The 11,015-nt window shown below is 39.0% G+C and overlaps 1 protein-coding gene across 1 annotated transcript in view; it reads left to right on the top strand.

The window, feature by feature from the left end:
- The first annotated feature begins 1,096 nt into the window (after window positions 1-1,096).
- Window positions 1,097-11,015, top strand: part of GOLPH3 (golgi phosphoprotein 3 (coat-protein)) — a 12,922-nt gene continuing 3,003 nt past the window's right edge. Inside the window, exons 1-4 of the mRNA XM_010008772.1 lie at window positions 1,097-1,216; window positions 1,668-1,871; window positions 3,414-3,545; window positions 9,119-9,233. Coding sequence (XP_010007074.1) covers window positions 1,097-1,216; window positions 1,668-1,871; window positions 3,414-3,545; window positions 9,119-9,233 — 571 coding nt within the window. The remainder of the gene's footprint in view (window positions 1,217-1,667; window positions 1,872-3,413; window positions 3,546-9,118; window positions 9,234-11,015) is intronic.

The raw sequence follows: 11,015 nt of genomic DNA on the forward strand, positions 1-11,015 counted from the left end.
CCTCTCCATCTAATATTATTCTCTACCCCTTTAATTCTTTTCTTCACTGTCCATAGGTAGCCTTTTTAATAGACAGTAATTCTGTAATGCTGAGCATTATTGTTTCTCTTTTTTGCACCTTTTTCTAGTTTGCTGTATGCCATTTAAAGCAGATGCCAAGAAGCTGTTTGTAATGTCAGAGATAAACGTCTGCTTCTAGTAATTTTCAGTTACACTGAACGTGAACACATGGAAACACGGTTGGAGTACTCCTATGACTGGAGCATAGGAATTGAAGGATACAGGCGCTTTAGGAAGGACAAGCAAGGTAGATGACAGGGTGTTACTCTTTCTACATTAATGACCAGCTGCAGTGACTGGAGCTCTGCCTGGGGATGGATGAGGAGTCAATTGAGAGTTTATGAGTTAGGATTGAAAGGAGGGACAGCACAGCAGGGCATGAGCAAGCCAGGAGGCTCCTGCAGTGTGTTGATAATAATTTCCTTTTGCAAGTGATGTTGGAACCAACAAGGAGAAGTGCTATGCTGGACCTTGGTCTCACCAAGAAGGAGGAGTTGATGGGCTCAAGGGCAGCCATGGCTGCTGTGATCATGAAATGGTGGAATTCAAGATCATTAGAGCAGTGAAGAGGGCACACACCAATCTCTCTACCCTAGATTTCAGGAGAGCAGACATTGGTATCTTAGAGGACCTGCCTATTAGAGTACCATGAGAGGTACTGGAAGGAAGAGGGACCCAAGAAAGCCAGTTGTTATTCAAGGGTCACTTCCTGCAAGCTCCAGAGCAATATGCTTCCCAACAACAAGGAAGTCAGGTAGAAATGCTAGGAGGCCAGCAGGGATGAACAGAATGCTTCTGGATGAACTCAAACACAAGGAGGAAGCCTGGGAGGCATAAGGCCTGAGAGGAATACAGAGAAATTGTGTGAGCAGCCAGGGATCAGGTTAGGAAGGCTAAAGCCCTGAGAGAAGTAAATCTGGCCAGGGACATAAAGGGTAAGAAGATAAGCTTCTACAGTTATGTTGGTGATAAAAGGAACACTAGGGAAAGTGTGGTCCCTCTCCCGAAGGAAATGGGCTATCTCATTACCTGCAATATGGAGAAGATTGAGGTACTCAAAGCCTCAGTCTTCACTGCCAAATGCTTGAGCCACATCACCCAAGTCACTGAAAGCAAAGGCAAGGACTGGGAGAATGAAGAACCACTTGCTGTAGGGGTAGAGCAGGTTCAAGACCATCTAAGAACCCTGAAGGTGCAGAAATCCAGGGGACTTGATGAGATCCTTCTGTGGCTCCTGAGGCAAATGGCAGATGAAGTTGCTAAGCTGCTATCTATCCTGTTTGAGAAGTCTTGGCAGTCAGATGCAGTTCCCACTGAATGGAAAAGGGGAAACATAACCCCCATTTTTAAAAAGGGAAAAAAAGAAGTCCCAGGGAAATACAAGCTAGTCAGTCTCACCCCAGCCCAGCAAGATCACAGAGCAGACCCTCCAGGAAACTATGTTAAGGCACATGAAACAGAAGGAGGTGACTTCACTAAGGGCAAATCATGCTTAACAAATTGGTTGTCTTCTATGACAGGGTTACAACATTGGTGGATAAGAAAAGGGCAACTGATGTCATATACCTGGATAAAAAAGCATTTGACACAATATCCTTGTCTTTAAGTCGAAGACACATGGACTTGATGGACAGATCACATGGTGCATAAGGAACTGGCTGAATGGCTGCACTCAAAGAGTTGCAGTTAACAGCTCAATGTCCACGTGCAAACTGATAACGAGTGGTGTTCCTCAGAAATCAGTACTGGGCCTGGTGCTGTTTAACATCTTTGGTGACATGGACAGTGGAATTGAGTGGGACCCTTGGCAGGTTTGCTGCCAGCACCAAGCTCTATGATATGGTCAACACCCTGGGGAGAACCGATGCCATCCAGAGGGACCTTGATAGGCTTGAGAGGTGGGCCTGTGAAAAGCACATGAAGTTCACCAAAACCAAGTTGCAAGGTCCTGCAGCTGGTTCTGGGCGATCCTAAGCACAATTACAGGCTGTGCAGAGAATGAATTGAGAGCAACCCTGAGAGGGACTTGGTAGTGTTTGCTGATGAGCTAACAGTGTGTGCTTGCATCCCAGGAAGCCAACTGTGTCCTGGGCCGCATCTAAAGAAGTGTGGCCAGCAGGTCAAGGGAGGTGATTCTCCTCCTTTACTCGGCTCTTTTAAGACACACCGGGAGTACTGTGTCTAGTTCTGGAGCCCCCATCAAAGGGCCCAGAGGAGGGCCATGAAGATGATGTGAGGGCTGGAGCACCTCCCCTATGAAGACAGGCTGAGAGAGTTGGGGTTTTTTCAGCCTGCAGAGGAGAAGGCTCTGGGGAGACCTCATAGCAGCCTTCCAGTGTCTGAAGGGACTACAGGAAAGCTGGGGAGGGACTTTAGACAAGGGCATGAAGTGATAGGATGAGGAGGAATGCTTTTCAGCTGAAAGACAGTAGATTTGTGTGAGATATTAGGAAGAAGTTATTTACTGTGAAGGTAGTGAGCCACTGGAGCAGGTAACTCGGAAGTTGTTCATGCCCCATCCCTGGAAGTGTTCAAGACAAGGTTGGATGGGCCTTTGAGCAGCCTGGTCTAGTGGGAGGTGTCCCTGCCCATGCAGAGAGATTGAAACTAGATGATCTTTAAGGTCCCTTCCAACACAAACAATTCTATGATTCTTTGAATGCAGAAATGGAGAAGAAAAAACACAGTAAATATGGTGTGGTTCATAGAATATGTGTGGTTTGCAGTTTTGCAGTCTGTGTAAGAAGAATAAGAAGCATCAAGCTTTAAAAATGCATGTTTTCAAAAGATTTAAATGACAAAATAGTAGCTTTTCCAAATATTTGCTTGGTCCTCCGGTTTACTATATTCAAGCTGAAATTTTTTTCTGTGGTTTGTCTTTATTGCCACATTCGTGTTTCCATTATACTCTGTATTTTACTCAGTATTGATTTTCAGGCTGTTTTTAGTTAATGAGTGGTGTGTTCTTTATGAATGTAAAATCATTCTAATATTTCCTAAGACTCCCAGATAAGCATATGTGATGTTGCTATTATCAAAACCTGATGTCTCATAAATTAGTACGTTTATTTTAACTGTGTTAACTACAATTTGTATCTTGCAGTTCTTGGTATCTTGTTGTTTTGTATCACTTTCCTGAGGTTTCCCTGTTCTTCAGAAAGCAAAGATTGTGTCAAAGCTATTAGGGGATGAAGCTATCTCATTTTTTCAGTACAGGAATGGTAGTTGACTAGTGATGGTACTTCAGAAGTGTATGAAGGCAGGAGAACTGCTTAGACAATGAAGTAAAGTCCCTTTTTCAATTTGCTTTCAGGGGGAGATGGACATCTCTTACTGTCTTTAATTCTTCACAGGGTTACACATCATTCTGGAATGATTGCATCTCCTCAGGATTGCGTGGCTGTATGTTAATCGAATTGGCGCTGCGTGGGCGTCTTCAGCTAGAGACCTGTGGAATGAGGCGCAAAAGTCTACTAACAAGAAAGGTAAGTGGAGGAAAGTGATCTCCTTTACATTTGTGTCATGCTCCTGGCAGTACAGTAGTTAAAAATTACAGCTGGTTGTAAAAAAAAGACTCTTTTTTTCATTACGTGGGGATAGGGATTCTGAATAGTGACCTAAGATGCGCAAAGTATTTAAATGCCGAGCTGAACTGCCTTGTAATACCTGGTATACTTGTTATCTTCACCTGTTTGTTGTCTTGACGTGTCCCTGCCACTGTTGGGAACCTTGCACAAACAGTTGGCAGTGGCTCTGGTCAGGGTGCGATGGCAGTAGTTGCTGCTGAGAGCCAGTAGCACCAGTTATACTCAGCTGAAAGAACCGACTTTCGCAATGGTGGCGAGATGTGGGCTGAGGCTGAAAGGAACGGCTAACTGACAGCCTGCTATGTGTATCCTGCAAGCCACCAGTTTAATTCTGGTGTGCCCAGCGTTGCATTTTGTGCTTGCAGTGCACAGAAAGGAAATCATTCTTGTACCTTGGGTGCCTCAGAACACATAACTGTATATTGTTTAAGCATGTGACCGATGTGTTAAATGTATTGTACTCGCTCACCTTTAAGATGGACAAATTTTTAAGGTCCAGTATTGAATTAGGCTGAAGGGTTGAGGCCTTAATCTGTTACTTTTTCTGCTGGAGTTTTCTTTTGTACCAAGTGTGCATAGTCGCACTGGAGAATTTTTACTTCATCAGCATTAAAGGGTACTTGTAAAATAAGCTTATTGAATACATAGTCAAATTTTGTCAATCCACAACAGATAAATTCCCTTGTATGGCACATTTCCCTGAAAATACTGTCTTTTGCTCATTTTTTAAAGGAATGTTTAAAAATTCTCCATCCTTCTCCCAGCTGCCTCCTCTTCTAAATAATCAAACCTCTGTTCAGACAAACACCTTCTGCTTCTTTTAGCTTCATTTAAGCATATTCAGCATTTATTGGTTTACACTTTTTTTTCCCCTCCAACCCTCCAAATCAAATCCTTAGATATTCAAGAATGTTCTTTAGCAGTTATTTTTATTCTGTGCAAGCCTTGTCAGCTCTATCTACCTGGAATTTTAACTTTTTTTCCCCCAGGAAAGCAGGATTATAACCTGGGCATATAAGAATACAAGCAAAATTACTGTATTCTTTTGGGTGGTTTGTTTTGTAGTTGTGGGGTTTTTTTTGTTTCTTAATAGGGTTTTTTTGTTTGTGGTTTTTCATTTTGGTTTGGTTTTGGGTTTTTTTGTTAAAATTTATCATGTGGTTTTGGAGGTGGTTAGGTATGTTTTGCACAAACACCAAATTTCAGTCTTGTTTCTGTATTGGCTAGATGTGACTCAACTCTACCAAGGGCCCTCCTTGTCCAAGCTAGAACCTACTTAAAACACAAAGCTTTGGTTTGTAATTCAGAAACCTGTATTTTCAGACCATGTGTTTAAGCGAGTTTAGGATTCAGTCACTTCAGCTTGTGTTGCAGCTGAGGAGGGTAGTGCTACCTTTGTAAGGAGGCTTATTGGAGTACCTGTTGGATTGTTGCTAGCATTTGTACAGCCTTGTGAGGTGACCCCTCTGGCTGAAAACTAATACAGTTCTTTGATTAGTTTCGTTTTTACTTGAATTGCTTGCTTGAATGTGTTGTCAGGTGGGGCACAAGTGAAACTGCTGGCACAAGCAATAAGGTGAGAACAAGAAGAGGATAGAACTATTTTTTTGGGCAGTGGTATAGATTTATAAGTGGCTATAACTGTGCCCTTGGTCATACAGCTGACTTAAAAGATCGCTAGCTACAATGACTTCCACTCCAAGCCTTAAATCAAGTGGCTCTTTGATGATGATTGTTTTGCATTTTCTAAGACAGAACTTCAGAAAGGATCAAGATGCATTAAATCCATGTTTGAATGTCAGAGAGAGACAAATGAGAAGCTGGCAGACAAGGACTTGATGGATGTTAGTGAAACTTTGAAAGTCAATATGACATACTTTATGTTGCAACATCCTAGTAAACTTGACTTAAGAGTATGTAATCATCACATAATGTTGGAGTTGTATCTACTGGTATAAGTTTTAGAAACAAATCAACTCTGGGGCTTTTATATAAATAAAGTAATTTCTAAGACTAGTGGTTATTTAAGGTAGAAAATGGTACTCTATGCTGCCTTACAGCATCAGAAGGCAAACCAAATATTAGAGTTCTGTTAACAGAAGAAATCCCAACAAATCCTTGGCATATTAACTTCAGTATTTTATAGCTGTCAATTATGAGCCTTTCATGCATGAGTAAATTTTTGTATTAAAACTAAATAATGAAATTTATCTAAAAATCAGCACGTGGTGCTTAATCTTCAGCATTGCTTAATTGCAAAGCTGCGTCATGGAATATGCAAATTAAATATTCTGTATAATCGAAATTCCTCAGCAGTTAGATCCAAGACAAATCTAGTACCTGATAAATTACTGAAAAATTGGAATAACCAATATTTTTTTGACATAAAGGTGAGGACTATCATCTCTGAAGAACCAAGGTCTTAGCTTCTTTCTCTACCTTAGCTCATTTATTGAAGAGAGAAAGAAAATTCTCCCTTGTGGATGCTTAATCTTCTGTGATGATTCAATTAACAAGATCCCTAACCTGCTCAATTTCCCACTCTTCTTGTGCTGCTACAACTCTGAAGAGAGATAGTCAGGAAACATTCATTGATAAATCCCTATCCAAGAAAGAGCAGATCCATGAAGATAGGAGAGAGATGGCTGGGCTTCTGTTGTTGCCTGTCTCCCTGTGTTGGGAAGGGAAATACCATGGAAGTATGAACCAGATTGTTTTTATTTGAGGAGAAGAATAATCAGAAGAACCTGTGAAGTGCATTTTCAGTATAGCAGAGAAGTGAGAAGAAGCAGTGCTGTATGCCTTGCTGCAGATGATAATAGGCTTAGAAGTAAAGTCACTGTGCATTGTAGCTTCACAAGAGCTTATGGAGTTCTGACTGAATTGAATGGGGGACTCTATACTCTTTACATCTCTTTCCTCCAAGTGCCTGTATGCTTAGGCTCATACTGTCATGCTTCATTATATTCAGACTAGGTTCTTAAACTGTGGTAGGAAAAAAGTATCTTAACCCCAGATAAGCAAGGGAAGTTATTTTCTAAACTTAAATACCCCCAACTTTACCCTAGACGTAAAAGCATTTTTAAATCTCTTCAGTGAGGTTTGGTTGGTTTTTATTTTTAAAATAATAAAGAGTGTCAAAAAGATCACTACACATCTTATCTATTGAAGTGAGATGGTGAGTAGTATGTTACCCACTGCATCATGCTAGGGCGATGCAATGTAACTAAGATTACTCTGAAACTAATCATATGGGACATTTCAAAGAAATGAAAATACTGCTGACATATCAGTCTTAAAAAGAAGATAAATAAATCAGACACTCTAAGGCTAATTATCAAAAGAATATCTAGAAGGTGGTTAATAATAGCCACACTCCAGCATCTCAAAAACCCAGCTTGAATTATGCTTCTGTATAATTAAAGAACAGCAACTTCCAAAAGTTCAGGATCTTCATATAAAATTGGAAGATGCATAATATATTTATATATGGTTAATAGAGGTTTTGAGTGACACTGGTGCAAGGTTGTAAATGAGAAAGATAAATACTCGTTGTGTGATTACTTTCACATAGGGTTTATCTGGATTAAAATATGGTTGTGTTCTTAAAACCTAATATCTGCGGTTTATAGCTGGAGTGATCTCTAGGTCCCAAAAATGGAGACCTGGACAGTATCTCAAGGGACCATTTAATCTTGAGGCAGTAACAGGTTATGAGGTTTCTTTGGTGCCTCCTTGGCAGATATTTAGTCTTGAAATTCTTCACTGGATGCGATTCAGTGGCTCTTTGGGGTGTTTAATTTGGCTGTTGAAGTTTTTGGCAGTGTAACCTCTCAATCTCCCTTATTTCCAGAATAAGCTAGTATCTTATTTTTCCCCAAGTAGCCACCCTAAATGACAGTTCAGTACTCTCTTTGTAAAAATATGTTACATGCTTTCTTTTTACTTCTGAACAATCTTTTTTCTTTTTAAGCTTGTGTTGTGGACTGGTTAATTCTTGCTGGTTGTTAATTAAATTCTTAGTTTATGTGCTTTATACATACCATCTAAATTGGAAATAGTATTCCAGCTATGACTGTTAGGTATTCGCAAAGATCTCCCCAGCAGTTTTCATTTCTTCTCACTGACTTTGTACATATACCCAGTTTGACATAATCTTGCCAGTATTGAAGCTGTTTTACCATTGCAACTGATTTCAGTATCATCTACAGGCTCCATGAATATCCTCTCTACTTCTCTGCTGTTTGTAGTAGGGGTTATTACAGCTACAGAAATAAACTTGGGATGTCTTTCAGTAGGACACTTAAAGCTTTTCCAGAACACCTTTCTGATTAATGTCAAGCTTTGCAAAAAAATAAGAGCTTTCACTTGCTTCTTTTATATGTGGAATTTTATTGGTGTGTTCGTTTTTCTGTCAGTTGCCTATTACCGTTTTACATGTTGCTTACAAAGTGCTAACTTGTAAAACTATTTGAGTTGCCAGATTTAGTTGTTACTTTTATAAACAACTTTGAAACTTTTCCTAAAGAAAGATTTATTGTTACTGTTATTTATGCAAACATATGGACTAGTGCTAGTTTAATCTGTTTGGTTTTGTTTGGTGGTCTTATTTTTCTAACCAGAAAAAACGTATTTGTACATAGTTTATACAAGTATTTATACTGATGAACAACCAGTCACTCAAATTCTTACATTTTATTATTTACTGTGAATGATTTTACTGTTGTTCTCCTGGGTTCTTTTGAGAGAAGAGCCCAAATAATTTTAGAAGTTATTAAATAACAAATTTAAATGATCCTGTATTTGTTATTGTTTATTAAGAGATTTATTAGTACAAATATATTTTGCCTAATATGTGTGTTTTAACTGCTGGGGAATGAAACATAGTATTACTGGTCACTGTGTTTTTCAGAGCTGTAAAATTCATGGATGTTGTCTTAAAACTGTTTTTTATCCATTAATATATAGAAGAAAACCAGTTTTTCTGCTTTTTGAGCTTGTAATTGATTTCTCAATTTCATATGGCCTAATTCTTTAACTAAAATATTTTTAATAAATTCAAAAGCAGTAAAATGGACTGCCATCAAAGAGCAGTTTAACACTGTAGTGCACTTCGTTTTGGGGAGCAGGCCTAGGACCTGGCTGGGTTAGTGGATTATCTTCCTTAAAAAAATCAGGTATTAAGCATGTTATTAATATTATAGTTTTAGTCCACTGAGGTTAATTTAAGTTCTGCATAATCTAAGACTTAACATACAGCTTTGTAATTAAAATCCTTGATAGTAGTTGGTTGGTTTTTTAAATAACTAGATATTTTTTTTTAAGTTGCATATTCTTAGAGCTGGTTCCATATTAAAATTTCCTTGGTTTCAATAACAGATTGTCCCAGTTTTTATTGGTATTTGTGGTATATGGTATTTATAGTATATGAATTTAAGTCAAAATATTGACTGAGTTTTATTCTGTCCTAGGTGATCTGCAAGTCAGATGCTCCTACAGGGGATGTTCTGCTTGATGAAGCTCTGAAACACATAAAAGAAACCCAGCCTCCTGAAACAGTACAAAATTGGATTGAACTGCTTAGTGGTAAGCCTTGGACATAATATAAATTTGCCTTTTTCCCCCCAATGAAGCTAATTATCTGGCATCACTGCAAATTATACTGTAAGGTTTTTGGAGGGAAAGTATGCAAAAAAGTTAATTAGTCTGTACTCTAGGGTAGTCTCTTGTTGATTGTAGCCTTTAATCAAATATAAGTAACTCTTGCTTTTGACTTAACTTGGTCTCTATACAAAAGTGTCAGAGACACTTCAACTCTGTGGAAGAGGTGTCTTCCCCTGATTCTGAAGTAAATTAGACCTTCACCCTGGGGATGTAACTGCCTTTCTGTTTAATTGGAAATGCAGGTTAGTGGAAGTTTGGAGTGTAGGTGTGTGGATTCAGTATTCACATCTTTTTCAGAAAAACAATGGTAAGGAGCTCACTGCTGATGTAAATGTAAAAATGAGATGTAAAAATTTAGAATTAATGGCTAAAACATCCTCAAGAAACTATACAGCCAGGTGTTCTATTTTTTAGTAACTGGAGAAATAAAATAAGTATTTTCAAATGCTAGATACTTGTTCAAAACCAAGTCTTAAAGATGGATACTGTGCACACAGCTCTTCCCGTAAAGCTAGTAAGTTGTTGCAAAAAGAATATGAAATGTCAGCTAGATTTCATCTTTACAGTTGCAATTAACATTTTTCATATACCTTGCCATCAGTTGTATCCTCAGAATGCATAAATTAAACTGAAATTAACAATTACCATCTTCTAACATACAGTGCCTCTGTTGTTTTGTTGTGGTTTCTTTCTGTAGCCAGAATTCATCACCAGGGTTTGTTTTTACAAAACACAAAATGCAGCTTCCTTGGAGCAGATCAGAGCTGTACTTCAGTTGTGCAAACAGTGCAGGAAAAAAAACCTGCTGTTTTGTCAGCAACGTGACTCTGGGAGGGGTGGGTAATAAGACTGTAAGTTGTCTATCTAAATTTGTTAAGTGTAACAATTGATACATTTTGAAAGTCAGCAAAATCTCTCCACCTTCCTCTGCCTTCTTACTTTCATTATGTCCTTCCTATTCAACCTGTAGCACCTTAAACAGCCTTTCTTGTGCCACAGTTCACTCTCCTGTCCTTGTCATCATCCATCATCCATTCTTGCTCCTTGTCTTATCATGCAGAGAGAGGAGAACACATCAATCCTGGTCGGTAGGGGGCATGGTGGCTCCATTGTTTTCCAGTTCTGTTCCTGCTCAGCTCTCCTTCGCTTTTGTAGCCTGCAAAAACATTCATTTTTCTTGTCCCAAATACATAATTTCTGCTGACATTTCACCTTTTCTCCCAGTGTGGAGCACATCAAGTTAGTACTGATTCAAAAAAGGTCAACTAACGAGTGAACATTGTTATATGTTTTCCTTGAGCTGAGCCGAGCTAAGGTTTGCCTGACCCGACTGAGCTTTGGCTCTGGGAAGATAGCTATTGTCAGTGCTGTGGCTAAAACTTGGCTCAATGATTTTTGCCCATGTGTGGTTAACAATAACTTGGGTGTCATTACAGTTCTTTTTATTTCCCACGGTTTAAAGAACTGCACGTTGAAGAAAAATATTTTGGTGGTTTTGTTTTGGGTTCTTTTAATAAACTCTTTTAGAATTTTGCTTTAGGACCTGATCCTGGAAGAATAGACACTCTGTTATTTTAAGCCATGTGAAGAGTGCTCCTTTAGAGTGCTGCTTGAAGTTACAGTACATAGGAGTTCAAAGCCATTGTGAAAGTATTTATATGGACATATAAGGTGATGTTTGCCAGGCTGATGTTGTTTATAAGG

Source organism: Chaetura pelagica, unplaced genomic scaffold (assembly GCF_000747805.2).
Source record: "Chaetura pelagica isolate M959 unplaced genomic scaffold, ChaPel_1.0 scaffold31, whole genome shotgun sequence".
Classification (NCBI taxonomy): Eukaryota; Metazoa; Chordata; class Aves; order Apodiformes; family Apodidae; genus Chaetura; species Chaetura pelagica.